Source organism: Rhipicephalus microplus, chromosome 3 (assembly GCF_043290135.1).
Source record: "Rhipicephalus microplus isolate Deutch F79 chromosome 3, USDA_Rmic, whole genome shotgun sequence".
NCBI classification, from domain to species: Eukaryota; Metazoa; Arthropoda; class Arachnida; order Ixodida; family Ixodidae; genus Rhipicephalus; species Rhipicephalus microplus.
Window position 1 is genome coordinate 70,368,212 of NC_134702.1, and position 20,243 is coordinate 70,388,454.

At 47.7% G+C, this 20,243-nt stretch overlaps 1 protein-coding gene across 1 annotated transcript; it reads right to left on the reverse strand.

Moving 5' to 3' along the window:
* Nucleotides 1–7,727: 7,727 nt before the first annotated feature.
* LOC142803231 (uncharacterized) lies at nucleotides 7,728–19,300 on the reverse strand. The gene is made up of 9 exons (XM_075888336.1): nucleotides 19,215–19,300; nucleotides 15,972–16,211; nucleotides 15,160–15,394; nucleotides 13,511–13,679; nucleotides 12,334–12,473; nucleotides 11,403–11,544; nucleotides 10,622–10,783; nucleotides 9,625–9,756; nucleotides 7,728–7,996 (listed from the first exon to the last, which is right to left on the reverse strand). Exons 1-9 carry the CDS (start codon nucleotides 19,285–19,287, stop codon nucleotides 7,778–7,780), a joined length of 1,512 nt encoding a protein of 503 aa, XP_075744451.1. The 5' UTR covers nucleotides 19,288–19,300; the 3' UTR covers nucleotides 7,728–7,777.
* Between the last annotated feature and the right edge of the window lie 943 nt (nucleotides 19,301–20,243).

Consider the following 20,243-nt stretch of genomic DNA (forward strand, 5'->3'; position numbering starts at 1 on the left):
CGGGTGCGGTGGCACTGGCAGCGAGGGTTGCCGCGACGTAGTGGCGCCTGCAGTAATCGTTAACCCCGTCAACACCTAGTGAAATAACAACGAAGGTATGGAGAGGGCATGCAAACATCGCGAAAATGTGTCGCGTTCTATGTGAAATGGTAGAACATTTTGATAGCGGAGCAGCTAAGCTTTTCATTATGCCATGTGGAGACACCAGAAGACTATCATCATCATCTCACTTGCATGCTCTTTCTTCGTCCTCTTCATTTTTAATTCTCTTATTAATCGTCCGTCATCGTTCCCAAGACATGTCCATCGTTTTGTTCGGCGTGGCATCCAATAATATGTGATGAGTGAGAGAACGACTATAGAGAGAAAGAGAAAGGAGAAGAAAGAGGAAGAGAGATAGAAATGGAATAACGAGAGAAACAGGTAGAAAGACCCAGAGAGAACTAAACAGAGCGATAAAAAGATAAACAGACACACACACACACAATAGAGCAAGCATAGCCCTCCATATGTATTACATACCAAGGGGTGGTATAGGAAAGCGAGGGTGAGGAGGAGAAAACGAGAAGGGAGAGGGTAAAACATAGCATAGTATTGTATTTTGTAATATAGAAAACGGGGTGGGAAAGAGGAGGTTTGGACAGAGAGAATGGAGGATAAGAACGCCACCGGTTCCGCTCCTTCCTCAGTTTTCGTGCCACTATATGTATTGATCAGCTGCCCTTCGAGACACTACTGACCTACGGCGAGGTGTTCTTACTAAACCACCACATATTGACCTGCCAGAATCGTACATTACAGGCAATTACTTTTTCGTTGCGCCAGTAAGAGAGAATGGTGATACTCCGAGCGAATTTCCAAATTCTGTAAGTTCAGAAAGATATCAGTTTGTTAAAAGTTCTATCGCCACAACGTAGCCACAAGCAGCACTGCAGTGCTGGTAGATCCTGCCTTCCTAAGGACGGGACACCACTGAGAGGTGGTGGTGCTGGTGGTTCTGCACCAGGCGGGTGCAGCCTGGCCTAAACGGCTGGCAATTGTTCCGCCTGAGCATCGCACTGAGCGCCCGTCTTCATATCTTGCTACCGATTCTGCGGAAAGGCATTCAAAAGAACCAGGCCATTGCCAGAATTTTTTTGAAGAAAGAAGGGGGCTTAGAAGGAGGGTAGACGTGCAGAAGGCCTCGGCTGTTTGATAAAAGCACCTATTTTCATTCATTATTGTCGGCAAAGTTCACTGCGGTCGCGTAGCGGTGAGGATGCTCTACTCTTGAGACGAAGATAGCGAGTTCTATCCCAGCCACGGCGGTCGCATTTGGATGAAGGTGATATGGTCGAGGCCCATATACTGTGCGATGTCAGTCTACGCGAAAGAACAACAAATGGTCAGAATTGCCGGAGATACGCTACGTCGTCCTTCATAATCGTATCGGGACGTCAAACCCCAGATATTTTCGGTGAAACATCCCCCTCCGCCCAAATTTCAAGCAGGAAGGGCGGGGGGCTAGACTTCTCTTCTGTTTACGGGCCTGAGAACACTCATGCTTCATGACAGCCTAGCAGAAACAGCGGGGCCATTACGCCTGTCGAATAATACAAGATGGCATGGCGAGGCCTTACTCACTGTGGATGCTGTAGGAACGCCCCACCTTCCGGAGGTCGGAGCCATCGAAAGCCTGCCCGGACGGCGTCCTCCCCTGGGACGGGCGGCTCGCATGATTCGGCGTGGAAGACACTGCTGCGTTACCTCGAACTCGGAAAGACGGCATGGTGGCCGCCGAACGGGACGAGGGCTGCTCTTGTTCTTGTTCTCGTGCTGTGGCTCACACCCACTGGGTGGATTTAGAAGTAGAAGTAGAGCGTAGAATCTATGACGTACACTCACGCTGGGAATTGCCAAGAACCAGGTAGTTCCAACACCAACCACAAGAAACTTTTATTTTGTTAGCTTACGTCTGTTGAAATGATGAGAGTGGTGAAGAAAAAATTAAATATAGGAAGTTGATAGACAGGAACTACGGATATATAAAAGAAAGCGGATAACTTGAATAAAAGAAAGCAATTTGCACAGCAGGAGTTTAGGAATTTTTGCCTATTCCATCATGCAGAGAGGTTAGGAAGACACAACTGGTCTGCATTTTGCGATGCACCACAGAGAACTTTAAATACAAAAATTGTCCGCAGCTTCCCTCGGGGGAACACTGAGGAGGATGCGGAGCATATAATTGGTTAACGGGGTGTTAAAGTGCGACTTACTTGGGTCGATGGCTAAATTGGTTAACGTGGTTGTGAAATGGGGTGTTAAATTGCGACTTACTTGGGTCGATGGCTAAATTGGTTAACGTGGTTGTAGGAGGGGGTGATAAATGAGTGAACACGTACACACGTATGCGAAAGGGCGGCGCTGGTCGAAGGGACGTCGATCATTGTGTTTGTGGATTCGTTGGAATTCATTTCACCGCGACCTTGGACGTCGACGCGCCGTACAAACCAACCGACGAGCGGCAACTGAGCGAGCGAGCGCCGACCTTGAGTATATATACAGCTCGACGGCGCATGCACTGTCAGCTGTTGAATGTTCTCGAAGCGCGACGCCACATGCGCGTCCACTGGAGAATCAGGAGAATTGTAGATGTCGAACGCGGTGTGTAGAGGAGGAAGGGTGCACAGATGGTGGAGGAGTGAAGCGCGCGCGGTGTGTAGAGGAGGAAGGGATGCACAGATGGTGGAAGAGTGGGCGACGGCGCGACGGCGCATGCGCGCGCGTCAGCTGTCGAATGTTCGAGAAGCGGTGCGGACGGCGCGGACGGCGCACTACAAGGCGCGAGTATAAGATGCTTCCGCATCTAAAAAAACGTGGCACATTCTGCGCACTTTTCTCGACAACAGCCCTACAAGGACGGAGCAGCGACAAAATATTTGAAGGCTGATACACAACTACGCCGGATCAGAGGAGGGCCTCCTTCGAGAGCTCCAGATGAAGCTGTCTGGAGGCGCACCCATAACCACGACGGCACACGTCAAAGCCTACAACGGAAAACCAGACCCCGAACTTGATGAACCATTTACGCTGGCAGAACTAGGTGCAGCACTAGCTACACTCACTAAAAACACCAGCCCAGGGAACGATCGCATTATGAACAAGCATCTCCGCAACTTTCCGCAGCAGGCCACCTACGCCCTACTTCAGTATTTCATTGCTTGCGGGAAGAGTGGTGAAATACCGGGTACCTGGAAACATTTAGAGATTACTATGATCCCGAAACCCAACAAGCCCCTCAGCATCGAGAACCTGCGCCCCATTTTCCTTACCTCATGTGTAGGGAAGCAATTCGAGCACAGGCTACCTCGAAGACATACCCGTACCTCGTACCTCGAAGACAAGAGATATTTTCCGAACACAATGTTCGGATTGAGGCAACACCTATCAACGCAAGACATCTTTCTTTTGCTCAAGGAAGACCTCATCTATTACCTGAGCACCAGAAACAAATCGTCAATTGTAGCCATTGGTATAAAAGGAGCTTTCGATCACGTCCGTTATCCTCTGCAATCTTGAACATCTGGACTGTGGGCCTCGGTTATACAACTGCGTGAGAAATTTCCTCAAGCATCGCACGGCCATAGTGGAAATTTACAATCTTCACAGCGACACTTTCTGACTACCGAACAGAGGTACTCCACCGGGTTCGGGGATTTCACCGTTGCTTTTCAACATAGCATTGATCAAGTTACCCAGCTTCCACGAAGCTATACAAGACCTGCGGCATGCCTTTTATGTGGACGACATTACGTTATGAACAAGGGCCTCAAATACCGTAATGCAAGAAATACGCTTACAAAAAGCAGTAGGTATCATCGAGAGGTACTTTAAAAATTGTGGTCTCGAATGTGCTCCCGAAATGCCGGAACCCCTCATCCTGAAGTGTAGAACGAGAGGGCGGCCAGCCGCCTGTATACATTGAACCTGATCCCAGCGTCACACTCAACGGAAAGCCCATCAAGAAAGTGGAAACGTTAAGAGTACTGGGGCTCCACATCCACAAAGATGTGTCAGGTGCGGCCCTCCCACTCCCACTCACTCGACTACAGCGATCGTATATATATATATATATATATATATATATATATATATATATATATAATTTCTTTTAGACCCACTATTACCTCTGCCTCAAATCGCATCTGATAGCCTGCATCGCTCCCTGCTCAGGTATACTCCTTTTTCGATTTTTGGGTTTTTTTTTCTATATATATATTTTTCAGTCCAAAATTACGTTGTGTTTGAAAAACCATTAGCCTTTTACTTAAGATCCTGCCACCCGGTTCTTGGCCGATCCCCATTCGTGGGTGTGCGCCAGAGTATCAAGGATCATCATCATCATCATCATACAGCGCACGCTCTCAACTCACGCATCTCGTCAGGCGAATCACGAACCGCAGAAGCGGCCTTAAAGAGCAAGACACGCTGCGCGTGGCGCAAGCTCTCCTCAGCAGCCGAATAACCTATGGCACACTCTCTGCCTCGCCCTGAAGAACGAAAAGGTAGAGAAGCTGAACATCATAATTCGTAAGGCCACCAAAATCGCTTTAAGGCTCCCATTCATGGCTGCCACTGCAAAACTACCTAAAATGGGCGTGCGCAACACCTGGCAGGAACTAGACGAAGCACACAGGGCTAGCAAGCTAGAACGACTAAAGCTGTCGCCCACTGGAAGATCAGTGCTACAACGGCTGAACTATAGCAAAACCTTTATAGGCGACACAGACGCAGACCGAAAAGAACGGATTCCGCAAAACATCCGCGAATCTTTCTGTATTGCACGAATCACGCGCAATATGCACCGCAATATGGTGAAGAAAAGGTTGCCACGAAAGTGTAGCAGTGCCCCTTTAAGTGCAGAGGTGATTCACAAGCCGCAGCTGTGACCGACTTGACGTATCGGGCCACGTACCAGCGCTGTTGGTGTGACAGCCAATGACAGCGCAGTATACTTGTGACACAAGGCCGATTATCAAAAACCGTTAGCCTTTTCGTTCATTGGCAAATTACTCGTACGCAATTATTGACACTATAGAGCACAACAGTTTTTGTTAAGATATTTTGATGGACTCGCCCCTACCTTGAGTTACACTGAATGTAATTAGAAGAATATTAGCCGCTAAAAGCGAGCATGCGAAAATTCGTTGAGCTATCGTCACTCCTGCTCTTCCTATGATATCCGCCACGTCACCCAGTATTTCTGCCCGTCAGTTAGACATACAGGCTGAGCTACTTACGCACTTTCCAGTCTCCAACTCTCCGTGACATTATCAGTGGCGTATATGCACCCGTATTTTCGTCGATTAGCAGAGGTCGACTCCAAGCGTGCACGTCGCAAATTTCTTCGAACCAGCTTCCACTGATTCGAGTGGATCAGCATCGTATACGCATACGTGAAACCTCCCACACCTTTCATAACCACGTCGTTTTCGACGTTCAGTTCTAGACCTTCGGACACCGTTCTGGTGTGCGTCATGACTTGAAAGTAGGTATTCATGTCATGTGTTTTCTCATTATTAGTGGAGCCGTGCCCTTCACAAAGCTGGAGGAATAACCGATATCGCTCCCCTCGAGCTCTGTTACGTCGTGGTTGGTGTTCAGGAAGTACGTGCAATAGCTCCCATAATGGCTTTCCGGAGCAAAAGTTACGACATTCAATGCAATGTTTCATCATACGCGAAAGAAGACACGCCGAGCTATAGATTTCAAGGCGAAGCAACTTCAAGCAAGACGATCAGGGAGGTGCGAACACTAAACGCCATCTGACCTCCATCCATTCAACTGGATGTTCTCCTGTTGCCAATACGTGGCGTAGCGAAGCGTTGAAACTTCGTAATAGTAGTTCTCTCCAGCGCCTTTTATAGTCTGCTCCTTTCTGAAAAAACACCGCCCGTGACAGGTGTCCGTGTTCCGTCTTAACTGCCAGCATTTCGAGTCGTTGCCGAGAGCATCCCGTAAGTGACTTTACAAATTGGTTGACAGTGCTGTGCCCTCAAAACAACGTCGGTCCCCCCTTGGAACTTCAGTCCCGAACGCTGGCATATGCCATGCCTCAAGACGCCGCTCAGCAAACGTCACCTCCCGCACCAACCGCATGCCCCGGTGTCCTCGGTTCCCGTGATCCACCTATGTACAGTTGTCATTTTTTTATAAAAGGGAACACGCAAAATAGGTGAAGACAACCAAGTTGAGCAACTTGGTAATCCACCTCGCGGGTGTGGCACATGCTAGTAGTACAACTACGTATGCTGTTTTTCGGCTTGGGCCGATTTCAAGACCTTCATTATCGACGTTGTAGGCCGCCCTGCCGTTCGTAAGCTGCAAGCTGAACGGCGTTCACGTGATTTAACGCTAACGAGCTCGGCAGGCCAGTGAACCTTTCACAAGTTTAGCAAAGCTTGTTGTTGGGCTGGTTGGTTCAGGTTACAAGTTAGACGATGCAAATCACTGGGGAAAACGAGGCGCCCCGCCGCGGTGGTCTAGTGGCTAAGGTACTTGGCTGCTGACCCGCAGGTCACGGGATCGAATCCCGGCTGCGGCGGCTGCATTTTTGATGGAGGCGAAAATGCTGTAGGCCCGTGTGCTCTGATTTAGGTGCGCGTTAAAGAACCCCAGGTGGTCTAAATTTCCGGAGTCCTCCACTACGGCGTCTCTCATAATCTTATAGTGGTTTTGGGACGTTAAACCTCACTACAATCAACCAAAACAAGCAAAAGGAAACAGCGAATGACGCTCTTTTCTTTCGCCTGTTTATTTTTTTCTGATGATGTGCGTTGTCTAATTTTATCGTAACTTTCGCAAGTTGAATAGACTACATCATTGACTTGTGTGGAGTGTAGACGTGCGCACAGAAAGGGTGGGGAGAGGGGAACGATTGCACTTTTGAGTTACCTGAGAGGGGGAGGTGCAAAGTATGCCCCCTACATCGACGTATCTGGGGAGGGCGCGCTGATATGATCCTTCGCCCCCCCCCCCCTCATGGGGGAGAACCCGGAGAACCCTGTTCATGCCTACTTACGAAAGCCAACAAAACCACGACAGAGTCCCACAAGATCAGGAATATTATTGGTGAATCGAGGTGGTCGCCTAGGATGCCCTTCCGAAAGGACACAGAAGTTGGTGCATACCTGGACGGTGGCCCCGAAGCCGACGAAGGCCACTCAGCAGTGTGTAAAAGGCGATGCCCTACAGAAGCAGCTCAGAGCAAAGTGGACAATGCCTAAAGTCAGTTCTTTGTTCGGCCCCCAGTAGCGTCTGTCCATCGAAGAGTTTGAAAGACACCACTTTAAGGCTTTTACGTTCTGCTAGCCTGAGCGTAAGGTGGAAGGAAAAGTGCAAGTCTGCCAAGACACCACTGCGAGGTCGGCGGCGCCAAGCCTGAGTGTGTGACAGACGTGCATCGTTGTCAAATCGCGATCAAGCTTTTCGAGAAATGAAAGACCATTGCCAAACATAACGACTTCGTTATGAATTTGTGATAGTACAGAAACATTGCTGAATTAAAATCTAGGTATAATAATCCACGCATGGACAAGGCGTTTCACCCAAGCAGTTTGAACCAAAGTAGTATCTTATCAATAAATAAATGCAGAATGCTTCAAGCACATGACATATCGTCTTTATAATCCTGCAGGTCTGCGAAAGTGTCGCAAGTCCTTATAGAAATGTATATATTATACGCCGCAAATAATGAACTGTCGTTCCGAGTTGGTCCCATGCGTTCACGGGATCATCGTCAGGGGCAAGACATGGGGTCGGCGCGTCTGATCCTGGCCGCGGCACGGAAGAAGTACTCAGTGCTTTGGTCAAAGCGGTTGTGGCCCCTGATGTCGAACTCCGGCTTCCTGTCCACGTAACGGTAATCGTCGCACCGCTTGCTCCAGTCCTCGCAGTCGATATCGAACAAAGCAAGGCCAACGTCAAGGTACTTGTGTTCGCGCATGATAAGGCATACCTGTGAAAATAAGAAAAAGTCACAGCTTTGCCGCAAAGATGAAGCAATGAACGTGATAGCAACAAATTCGAAGGTCACGCACCGAATGGCAAGCAGATTGAAACGTGTCCCGCGTTTCTCACGCACAAATGACGCACGAAACGTAATCACAGGTACAGATGAACGTGAATAACCCCCGTATTCACAAACGCTCCTTCACTCAAGGGCTCTCCTCGACTTGAAAAAGTCCATGGGAGCGACCTCTATTGGCAGACCAAATCACTGCATATCGGCAATATTCTGCTGTGATTCTTGAGAAGCGCAGTGTCAATTTCAGCCGAGCAGCGGCGCAGTGCTCAACTCTTTCAAGTGACGAGTGGAAAGTGAACAGCAATAGTGAACAACGAGTGAAAGTCTAGTCGAGGAGTGTTTGTGAATACGGGGTAAGCGTCTCAGTTGTTACTTCGCTCTGTATGAAAAGGGCACCCTTTTCGCAAACGCAGACTGTGCAACGATTGCAGTGACCTTTGTGCGCCCGGTAACCACAACAGAAACGTTCTAGTGCAAGCCGAACGTCAGCTAAGACGTAGTACGGTCGTCCACACCGCGAGATAAGGGCGCGCGAGCGTCCACCTTCTCCACGCTGAAGAGCAAAGTATGCGCGGGAGATGAGAACGCGCGCTGCCGCGCGCTCATTGCGCCTTTTCGCTGGTAATGCGTCCCGTAGCGTGATTATACAGTGAACAACGGCTGGAGCACTTTGCGCATGCGTTGACTAGAAGGGGGTTTACATTTGCCTGTTTCCTCAAGTGAGCGCCCGTCCTATCTATGTGTTTCTATTATATTTTGTGCGGTCATGGTTTTGCTGCGACATTGATTTCAGACATGCACCCACTAGCCCAACAGCGAGTTCTTTTAGAGTACATTTTTTTACAGAGGGCTCTTCTTTGAGTTCCTGCCACTTTTCGTCATCCAAACGTGTTGATTGCCAATATCGTTCGTGCAACACGACATGCCCAGTGCATTGGATTTTGTGTCGAGAAAGCACTTGTTCCCGAAGAAGTAAGTGCCATCTTTGGTCCAGTTTGGCCTTCCTGATCTTACATTAAACGAATATGCAATATTGAGTGTTCGGAGCTGTGACGTCAGGGGCGCCTTTTCAGTGACTGGCTTAAGCTGGTGTGTTATAGCCAGTGTGCCGAATGGCTCGCCTTGAGAAATTTACGTTCAATCAGGCATCTTGCGGCTGGGCTAATAAAGGAAACTGGCGGTGCATACTCAAGTATTTCTTTACCAGAATAAGGACAGACAGTGGGACTAGAGGAACGCTGTTGTTCTTGAGAGTGTCAGTTCACGTGATATTGTTGCACCTGCTGAAAAAAGGTCCAAAGCATGTGTTTCATGGAATGATTAGGTAAACGACACCCAATCACTTTGCGCATGCGTTGAGGAGAAGTGGGTTTATATTAGCCTGTTTTCTCAAGGATTAAATAGTTGCAAGTAAGCGCACGGCCTATGTGTTTTTTTTTCTTTCGTGTGGTCGTGAAAAACTGATTATTTAATTAAGACATACAGGTAGCTTTTTTTTTGTAGACGTCGTCGGCGTTGCACTTTGGGCAAAACTTGGAAGTTATAATGAGACTTCGAACCTTTGTTGTTATAGTGGCAGACGATTCAAAGGTGGCTAGAAGGACGTCACTGCCTTCTGGCCGGGATATCATGGTGAACTGCTTCCCGTCCATGGTGCGGTTCACGTAGACGTTGAGCGGGTCCTGGCAGAACTGCAACAATGTGGAAAAGAAAATGTACGCGATGAACTTGCGATGACATTTGATTCAAATACTCGTGTATTGTAGGTTGCACCTGTGCGTAGATTGTCCATGTGATATTATTATGAGAGTTCATTGTACGAGTGATCATTTGTGAAGGATGACTGAATGTACGGGGAAAAAGGTTAAGGTCAGAGCTAACCCATTCTATGTTTTTTTTATTTTCAACAACTAAACTGACGCGTGCTTTCTCACTATTCACAGGATATGACACTACCGTATTTACTCGATTGTGACGCCACCGTGATTGAAACGCAAGGAGTGGCTTTTTATTGCATCCAGGAGGAGTATTCGATTGCAAAGGAAGGGTAGAATTTAGGTATACCAATAACCTGAAGAAAAATCGCATCAAATTCGCATTGCATTCAAGTGATTACGGTATTTTACTAACAGCGTGGGAGTGTGAGGAAACCTTGCAAGCATCAAAGGTATTTATAGTTCACACAACATAGCTCAATTTTCAGAATGGAGCATTGTGGAGCCTCGATGGAGAATATTGAGGAAAGAACTATTCCGGTCAGCGGTTTAATTTGTATATCACTCAGTGTTTTATACAGCATGTGTCTGAACATAAGTAATACAGAGGTACCTGTTTAAAGTGATTGCTAAAACTAGGTCAGCTGATTATTCGTTGAAGTCAACGATGGAAAGTTATCAGATAAACATAACTATAGTCGAAGTGTAATGTCGAGTGAAATAGTGCTTTTTAACTACGAAGGTGGGTCATACTAGAGGCATTATATAACTTCACAGTGACGACTTGTGTTTCGCGTATACTGTATATAGGGCGGACGTGTATGCATTTGGCGACACTCACGGCGGACATGGTGTTCGGGGGCTGCTGGTGGTCCACGCAGGGCGCGTACAGGGTCCGCGAGGACTTGACCATGTACAAGCGCGTGCACATGGACACCGACACGGCCAACGACGGGTAGGCATTCCACTCCGTCTGGTTACCGATCACCTCCATGGTCTTCTTCTGGGAACGTCACGAGTAGTGTGGTCGTAACAACATTCAGCCCGGTGGACGCGCAAGCAGAGAGTTCTGCACCATGGTATCACGGCTCAACCGAGTACGCTGGTCAATCGGTTAACTGTGGGACCGTCAGAACGTCGTATATTCAAAACCATGGACACTTATATATATGGACACGGGGGTGCATGTCTTGCAGTGATGTCATGGACGCATGCGCAGTGCGTTACCGGCGATACTCTCTTACCATCACGCACACCCCGTTTTCTGAGCTTGCCTTCGTCGTGTAGGCTTATCGATGGCGCGATGGCAATAAACAAACAAACAAACAAACAAATAAGTAACATTATTAATAATAACAAGCGCACCGTAATCCGCCTTTTTTACGATGCTACGGCACATGTACCTTTCCCTTAGCGGTAATGTCTCGAAACACCTATATTATAGACCTTCGTTCAAGCAATACCAGTTCTCTCAGGGCCAACCGAAACGGCAGAGGGCAGCACAGGAAAATGAAAAAAAAAAGCGGACTGAGCTGTGCATATCCACAACAGGAGAGATGCTTCCGAATTTTTTTCCAATGCCTTCCTTATCGTTTCGGTGTCCTTAAGTGTTGTCTCCTCACCATGCCCAGCATATGGAACTCCTCGGTGTTCGGCGGTACGTCGTAAGGCGCCGCTCCCGTCACCCAGCAGCCGGGGTAACGGTCAACGAACTCGTCCCTCGAGATGTGCGTCAGCGGTATCAGGCCGTCCACCATGAACGTACTGCGCGGACGCCGTTTTGAGAGTGATATTGCAATTTCAGATGCCAAATAGTGTCAATTGAGGAAAAAAACTATAATATTTGTTGGGGTTTAACTTCTCAAAACCACCATAATATTATGAGAGACGCTGAAGTCGAGAGCTTCGCAAATTTCGACCACCTGGGGCTATTTAACGTGCACCTAAGCCTAAGCACGCGGGTGTCCAACACTTTCGCCTCCACCGAAAATACGGCCACCGCAACACCGCGATAAATTACACAAAAGTCGTGCACAGGAATATATGTTGGAGCGGTGTAGCCTATAAATACTACAGAGCCCCTTTTTGACGCATGAACACGGTGTGGCAGTCTCTCAAACTAAGCACTGTTTGCTTTTGCACGTGACATCGGTAGATAACTATAGGAAGGCCATTAGCCCATATGAGCACTGCCCGGGTGAAGTCAGTGCGTGTATTGTACCTATATATGCTCCTGCAGCTAGTCGGCGTGTGAACATATACAGGAACATTGTACGCAACGTGAACAGCACCTTGTCGTTCGTCATGTCATCGATGCATACTTTGGTTTGCGAACCACTAACAAGCAAGCCAAAATGCGAGCAAGGCTGCTCTGAACGAACGTGTTCTATATACCGAATCCGTGAATACTAAAGGAGGCTGCTCGTCTTCCTGGTAAGCTCGTATGGCTATCCACCCAGTACGTTTCTATTTTGTATACTAAACATCCCGTATATATACGTTACAACAATACATGTTTCCCTGTATATTACCAGCACTGTTAGTACAACCGACCTCAACTCTCGAGCGAGGAGCCTGAGGAAAGACGCCATGTTTTGAGGCCACAGGCGGAATCCCAAGACTATGAATCCACGCTCGGAGGATGCGGCCGTCGCGTCGTCTTCCTCCAGTCTCTGCTGCTCAGCCCTCAGCTCCTGCGCTCAAATGCAAATGATGATCGAGAACACACGTCAGCCTTCCGAAAGGACGTTTCTGCGAATTGTGTTGTTACAGCGTCGTGAGATAGTATTCAAACTTGAACAGTGCTTCGGACGGGACACCACAGTATACATGCAGAGGGAACGAACGCAGACTAGCAACGGGTTTATTGAAATCACATATTCTTGCTTCCTGGACCAATGAGCGTGCGCGGAAAGCTATCATGACTTATCGAAATTGTGAAGCAGGCACTAACACTGTGTGTCTTTCGGAGTGCCTCTTTATGCATATGACCCCCGTAGGCAATTAGAAAGGTCATTAGCAATATTAACAATATGAAAGTGTGACTTTAATAAATAAGTTGATGGTCTGCATTCGTCCTGTCTCCGTCTACTCTGGTGTCCAGTACACAGCGCAGTTTAAGGTGCTCCTCGTGTGCGAACATATTTTGCACTATAGCCTACAATATGCGAAAGGCGAATAACGAGCACTGGTGACCTAGCCTATACCATGTTCACCAGCATGCCATCAGGTGTGGTTTACAGCGACTTAAGTTGTTACTCTTGATTAATCCTATAGCTTGTTCTGGTTAACTGACTGTTATCCATCCTCGGGTTACTATAACACAATGTTGGCTGGTGCATCCATGGCTAAGTGATGGTTTGTGTTGTCTGAGTTATGGCAAGCCTTGTCCACTGCTGGTTAATGCAAGCTATGCATTCTATTGACAACGTTAGCCTCATTGTATGGAAATTCAGCATCGCTTTCACATGAACAACCTGAGCTACCTCTGCTTTTATTTTTCACATGTTTCCATTGATCCTCACAAAAAAAAAATGCCTTTATTGTGCGTTCCATTCGCACCATGAGGCGTGCAGTTAGTGAATAGTGGCATAGGTGCGGACGTCATAGAACCAGCAGATGTATTATCTTGCAGCATGCTAACACGCACTTTCAACACCTCGCGCACGCGAGCGCTTCCACTCGAAAAGTGTCCAGTAGCAGTCGCCTACAACGCAACCAAAGGCCGCACCTTGAGCAAGTTGAAAACCGCATTGACTCGCCGATGAGCGATCAGGTTGTCCGGCCTCACTTCCATGTCGAGCACCCCGTAATGGTACACGTGAAACATCGTCCAGTACTCGTGCACTTTCTGCTGACCCAGAACGCTCAAGAGGTCCTCCAAAGCGCGTAGGTGTTGTCTGCGGTGAGGAAAAAGGTGAACCTTTCAATTGTCTCACGACGTAGGAGGGAATTCTTAGCCAATAATTAAATGGTAGACTTGCAACGTAGTAGAATTTTTTTCTCTCTTTACCGATTCCTGCAACGGCCAGCGTTTCTGGATGCTGTGGTTGTCACTGTAAATAAGTTCAGTCTGCTGCACTTCGTGGACGCTTCTCAAACAGCGAAGCTTGAGACACGCAGTGGATTGAATCGAGTGGAATGCAGCAGGAGTGCAACGGGCATGAATTGGCATGAAGTAGAAAAAGTGTCGTGAACAGCAGTGGGCGTAGTGTTGAGTTGCTGGAGTAGTGAGTTGTGTGAGGAGTGACATTATTCGCGGTGGCGTTTCCGTAGTGGGATATCTGCAGTGGGATTCATTCGCTCTCTGTGAGTAAATCTCACTCTTATCTACGAGCCCAGACGACGCCCTCCTGACTTAAGAGCTTCGACTGTACATGAACAGCTTCTTTGTTAAAAATATAAATGCAGTATGTAACGCACGAGCTACGATAAGTGTTCCTGCAAAACGTTTAGCATAGCTATCGCGTTTATTCTGTCCGTTTGTTTTTACAAGGTTTTTTTTTTACTTTAGCGTGCTCTTTGAGATAGAATGATTGTGGACATCAGCACGGACAGGGCAGCAACCGCGTAATAATCAGCTTGGAACCTCGAAACCACTGACTTATTTGGTACCACGCCTCAAACAAGAAAGAGAGACTTTCAATAAAAAATTATTAACTTCCACACATTAGAATGGTCAACTGCGGCTCTATGGGGCTCATATATGGATACACAAAAAAAGAAAAAAGTATTTTTCTCGGATTGGTAAGAGAGTTGGCGCCAGCATTTTTTTTTACTGGGGAGGGGGGGGGGCAATTACTACAAGTGGGTTTCTCTAGGGAGGCTGGCAGGCTGGGAATATATGCGTTGTGTATTTGCTAGCCATTATGCTTGCTCTTGGGGGAAAAGGTGTGAAGGCGGAAATTAGGGGAAGGGGGTTTCAGCCTCCCCATACGCTCCATCGGCGCCGCCCAGCTGATTAGTAAGCTACGAAGAATGCACTGTTAAATCTGTGACGGAGATTTCGGCGTTGAATTTCAAGATGAAACTTCAACTTTGATATTCTCCTCTGTTAAGGTATGCTGGCGGAATTGACGACATTAGAGTTCTGAGAGCTCAGCTTATGAATGTAAACCATTTCATTGCTTCAACTTGGTGTCCCTTTAACCTATGTTCTATGCTGAAGAGGCCCTGCAACACTTTTCTCAGTTATCAGGAAATAATATATTAGCGCACGACGCAACTCGAATCACATGCCACCAAAATTTTCGGAATCCGTTGGGTGCGAGCGCAGTTGCAAACATTTGTCTCTGGTTGTATTGCGCTACGTTGTATACCTTCTGGGTTCATTACAGCTTGAGATGTATATAGCCCAGCGTGGGCGCCAATGGAACTCACCTTTGGGGAATGCTGATTGCGTAGGCCGTGGAGTGGGCGGTGGCCGCCAGGCGCAGCATCTTCTGCACCACGGGGTGGCCGTCGTCGAGGAGCGTGTCGCCTCCGCCGCGCGAGTAGAACGGCATGAAGGCGAAGTCGCACACTCCGTCGATGTCGATCCTCTCGTACTCCTGCTCGTACGTGCCGAACGTGCACAAGAGCGGCCGCTTGCCCATGGGCCTCCTCGACAGCCTGGCTGCGATCCGCAAAGAGTGGCACGTAAACGGCTGCTGCACTATCACAGTGAGATTCCTTGCGCCTGTCCTCTAAATAATAACCGTGAAGCCATGTCCACCCCGGGAAGTACTCACCACTCTGTCGTTTCAATGATAACTGTAACGCTAATATGAACATGTATTTTTCTCATGTCAGAACGTTTGCGCGCTGCCCCTTGGCATCCAACTCAGCATCCAACTTTGGCTGGTGATTAAGGCACGACCTGGACGCCACAAGCGGCAGTCTGAAAGCCACCGACAACACTCCTTTAAATAAAAAAAACTTTTAAGATCTTGGCCTGGTTTAGATTCAAATGGGGTGGATGGTTCATGCAGATGCTTTATGCTGTGTAGTTTTAATAACGCTTCTTCAGACAAAGTGCACGCATTTGCTTGTTCGCAAGAAGTACTTGCCGACCACATTCCGTTTACACCAACGGTTTGCTCAATTCTGCACTGAGATAAGGGGACAAACACGCATTCTAAAATATATTATCGAGAGGACGCGCGCTTTCCCGTACAGCTATATGCAAGGTCGTCATGTATATAGAGGTGTACCTTTGCTGGATGGTCTAGACGTGATAGTCATTGGTGCGGCAGCTGTCGTGGCCTTGCTTGTTGTGATGCTCTCCATGGCGCTTATCTTGGTGCTTGTCCTGGTGCTTATCTGGCTGCTCGACGCGGTTTCAACGGTGCTCGTGGACGTGCTGGTGTCGGTGGTTGTGGTGGGGGCTTCAGTAGTACTGGGCGTCGTAGCAACTCGAGCCACACCTAGAGGCTCGGGCGTCTCGGCATCCGCTGAAAATGCGTGGATATTGAAGTCCTTTTGAAGCGTCCTTCTGAAGTTTAAACAAAGTTTTAGCTAGCGATACCATTTCAGAAAAGGCCTTTTTTATTCGTCTCATGCAAGTGTTGATCATTTCTGATGGGGATTCGGCGTCACGATTCCAGCCATGTCTTTATACGGATCTTCACAATGGCTAAAATCTGGCACGTATGTTATGCATAGAGTATTTTTTATGCGTGATTTGCTCAGCGTGCAATTTTGCACATCGCGATTGCATGGGATGCCTTACGAGACAAATGCCAAAGACCAGTCCCGTCTGTGTATCTTTACCCGTACAAAACGTTAGTAATCATACATGCTATAAAATAACTCAAAAACCTTTTAGCATTGCCATAAACAGATGCATGACGAGGTAAAAATACCGAACTAAAATTGTTATAAAAACCGTAGTTCATCCCTTTATATAGGAGTCGGTATAGCGCATGAAATTGAAACATGTCCATAGAGAAGTAGCAGAATGTGTATTTCGCATTGATATATAATGTTTATTGATGTTTATTTTCTACAGCACCTTTAGATGTTTAAGCACCCATGTTGACGACTACGGCCATTTCTTCTCCCTCCCGACAAAACAATTACTCGCGACCAGGTACATTTTCCTGAGGTACATTTCCTATATTGCATGCACCGGATCAAGGCGCACACCGAACCACCGGCGTTCTCAAAAGATGGTTTAACCAATGTTAAATTCTAATAACGGAGTAAGAGCAGCCAACGGACTCTGCGAGCGAGCACTCGACTGGCGTAGAGCAGCGACTCCAAATCCATGATTGGAACACTATCTGCGCTGCCAGAGCTAGTATGATAACCAAAGTAGAAGCGGAAGTCCATAAGTTGCACAGAATACCTTGCGTGTCTAACCTGCGTCTATACCGCTAATTCCACTGCCGAATTATTCGTACACGGTTGTTGGCTGTCACTCTGCGATGAACTGATTTGCCCAGTCAGCTATGTCGTCCACCATTACTGCCAAAACACGCGACAGCGGCGGCATTCCCAAGCGGGAGAGCCCAGTGGTCAAACACCCCGTCCCGTCATTGTCACGAGAGTACTGCACGCTGGGTTCCGGTTTACTCCACCGATTTCGGTGGAGGAACCTCTCCGGCTCCATTGAGTCACTCCCACTCTGAATCCACTCCGACTCTCATTGAAACACACTTGCCCCAAAAGAAGCAGAAAATATTTCTTCGACTCTGCCATTGAAATTAAACATAAAGCGTTTTGTGAACTGGCAGTACGCTGCAGCGAAGCCTGCATTTACGATTCGGCGACATCTTGCAGATGTGCTTGGCAGGTGGCGTCATGTAAGCGAGCAGTGGCCTGTCGGTAGGTCGCTTTGGCGAAGGTACGATCACTTTGGTCCTCCTCCGCTGTGTGTGTATGGCAGCCGGTTGTGTTGCGATGCACAACACTTCGCAGACGCGAGAGGCCTGCAGAGTTCTCAGCTCAAGCCGTGATCACACCAAGGCCTCCCGCTCCCCTCTGGCGTGCCTGTCGCTGCACCAAACTCTCTCACACGATATTCGCCCTTCGACTCCGCTGCCTTTCGGCGGTGCTTGATGCAGCAGTTCTGGCTGTCAGTGCCCTCGCAATTATATTATACGGCAAAAAAAAACACCATTGGGGCACATGAAAGCGAAAGACAAGGCGCTGTCTTTCTCTAAAGACAATAAAGCACGTCACTTCGTCGTCAACAAATCAGATCACTCGTGGCCTCCGAGGGTTAGCTCCCGAAACCTTGTCGGAGCTAATTGTGGAGGGCATGCTCCGCCGTGATGAGTAGGGCCGACGCCTCTTATAAAGGTGGCGTCGGTAGAGCGCCCTCCTGATGCCAGCGTCCCTTCGAATGCTAGCATAGATGCCCGTACTGTAGTGCTGCAATTACATAAGCGTTATCTGTCTGTGCTCGTTAATGTCATGATGCAGTGCTTCTCTTCTCCGTTCGTAGGCGGTGGCACCACCCCAACAAACCAAGAGCGCAACTACAGAAATGAGTGCGAAATATATAACGGGTGTCTGAAGTACCCTTCGCGAATGATGTGCACGTGTGGTTGGTTAAGCACTTGGTATATATCATCGCGGACTGAGGGGTCATGGGCACGACTCCCGGGTCTCTCGAATTTGCGAAACTTTTTTCTGGTATATTTTTTGTTATTCTGTTCATGTAAATTCTAACGTCATATTCATGACGAAAGTACGTCCGAGAAGTTCTTGTGAACCCCGGCGTATAATACTTTCTTGTTAAAACGAGAAGGTCGCTCGGCCACACGTTTGGGAACCCTGAGATAGAGTTTACACCAGCCATCATCACAAGCAAAAGCTTTATTTCCCTCATTGCATGGTTGAGGTGTCCGGCGAAAAACGAAGCATGCAACTGAAGTGAAGGAGAAGGCGATGCGAAATGGGCTTCATACCACCAACTCGTTCCACTCCTAAAGGGCCCGTAAACCACCTCCATTATTTTTTCAAGCATTTCAAGTAAACGCGCGCATCGTGTGCAGAATGCCGTCGCGATCAACGATTCTGCACGTAGCTTCGATAATTAAACATGTCTAACTCTGCTATTACTGCACCATTTCGAAAAATTCACACGGCTCCGTGTTCGTCGTACACTCGTGCACACTCACAACTGACTTCCGACTTCTGGGTGGTTTACAAGCCCTTTAAACTTGAAGCTTGAGAAGCGTCAAAACGGTATTGAACCGAGATAGTTGGTTCATAACTAAGCTTGGTTTGAGCAGCGGCACTTCATACGAGAGAAAGATGAGACAGAAACGGACGTCTGTGCGTCCGTGTCTGTTTGATCTTTGTCCCTCGTGTGAAGTTCCGCTGATCAAACCAAGCATACACATGAGAGACGTTTTGTCGCTGGTACCCTCAGTACAAGACTTGTCAACCGTAACAACACTAGAATGTTGGGACAGATCGCATCTGCAGGCAGAGTTTATACTCACAGGTGATGAAGAGGAACACAGCGTAGCATAGCATGGCCAGCACGGTGACGAGAAAGATGAACAACGACGACATCACACAACTGGTAGGCCTGGGCCATAGAATTATTGTAAAATACTTTTAAAAAGATGTCAAGCAGTCGTATGAAGTTACAACAAAGCATGCATAGTTTTGCTCAAAATAAAAGAGATTTTTGTTCTTTTTTTGTTATGACGTACCGACTTGACCGAAAATCCGCTTTTCTGAATAAAAGCTGCTTAACTGAAAAAAAAATCGCAGCATATCCACGGAGTAAATGGTGATGAGTGGGCTGAATCATCCGTCCGTCTGTCTGTATGTCTTACCGTCGGTCTGTCTGTTCGTATGTGTGTCTGTGCGTCCATACGTCCGCACGTCCGTCCATGCTTCCGTCCATCCATCTGTATGCGTCTGTATGCCTGATTGTCTATCTGTTTGTCTGAGACTGCCAGTTACGCCTGATGCAGGACAAGGGTAGATTAAGAGGAGCTTCGCCCCCTAAACAAGTGCTAGCCTTAAAAAGTTCCTACTCTGGAAATTCGTGTGAAGCTTTGCGCTGTAAAGTAAAGAATGACAATCTTTCAAAGTTGATGAGCGGAGGAACGCGCCATAATTTTTGGTGGTCACGTTGGTGGCCAAAACGTGACGACACTTGCGAACTAAGTAACATCTGTTGCTACAAACAAGCAAATGCCCCCCCCCCCCCCCCCAAAAAAAAAGAAAGCGCGAACGAAGGCCTCCGAGATTTCCTACGCGCATGCGGTGGACAACTTCGGAGTCCAAGAGCCACCACTTTTGATTTCGGGGATCACCACTTGGGGTGCTGTTCAGACTAGGAACATTTTGTTCTCAAATAAACAAAAACAGCCAGGATGTGTAGACTTATAAATGTTCTCTACAGACTTTATTATTACATATCTAATTTACATTTGCATATCTAATTTATCTAATTATTACATAAAAAGGTGGAATATTGTAGCATTTTCTTCCGACCAAACCTTTCAGGAAGTGTT

Excerpts from the sequence above, each read along its gene's own strand:
- LOC142803231 (XM_075888336.1), bottom strand. The coding sequence starts at position 19,287 with ATGTCGTCGTTGTTCATCTTTCTCGTCACCGTGCTGGCCATGCTATGC. Across the intron at positions 16,212-19,214 it reads TGTGTTCCTCTTCATCACCT|CGGATGCCGAGACGCCCGAG; the intron begins GTGAGTATAAAC and ends ACGCATTTTCAG. Across the intron at positions 11,545-12,333 it reads CTCCTCGCTCGAGAGTTGAG|TACGTTCATGGTGGACGGCC; the intron begins GTCGGTTGTACT and ends GCGTCCGCGCAG.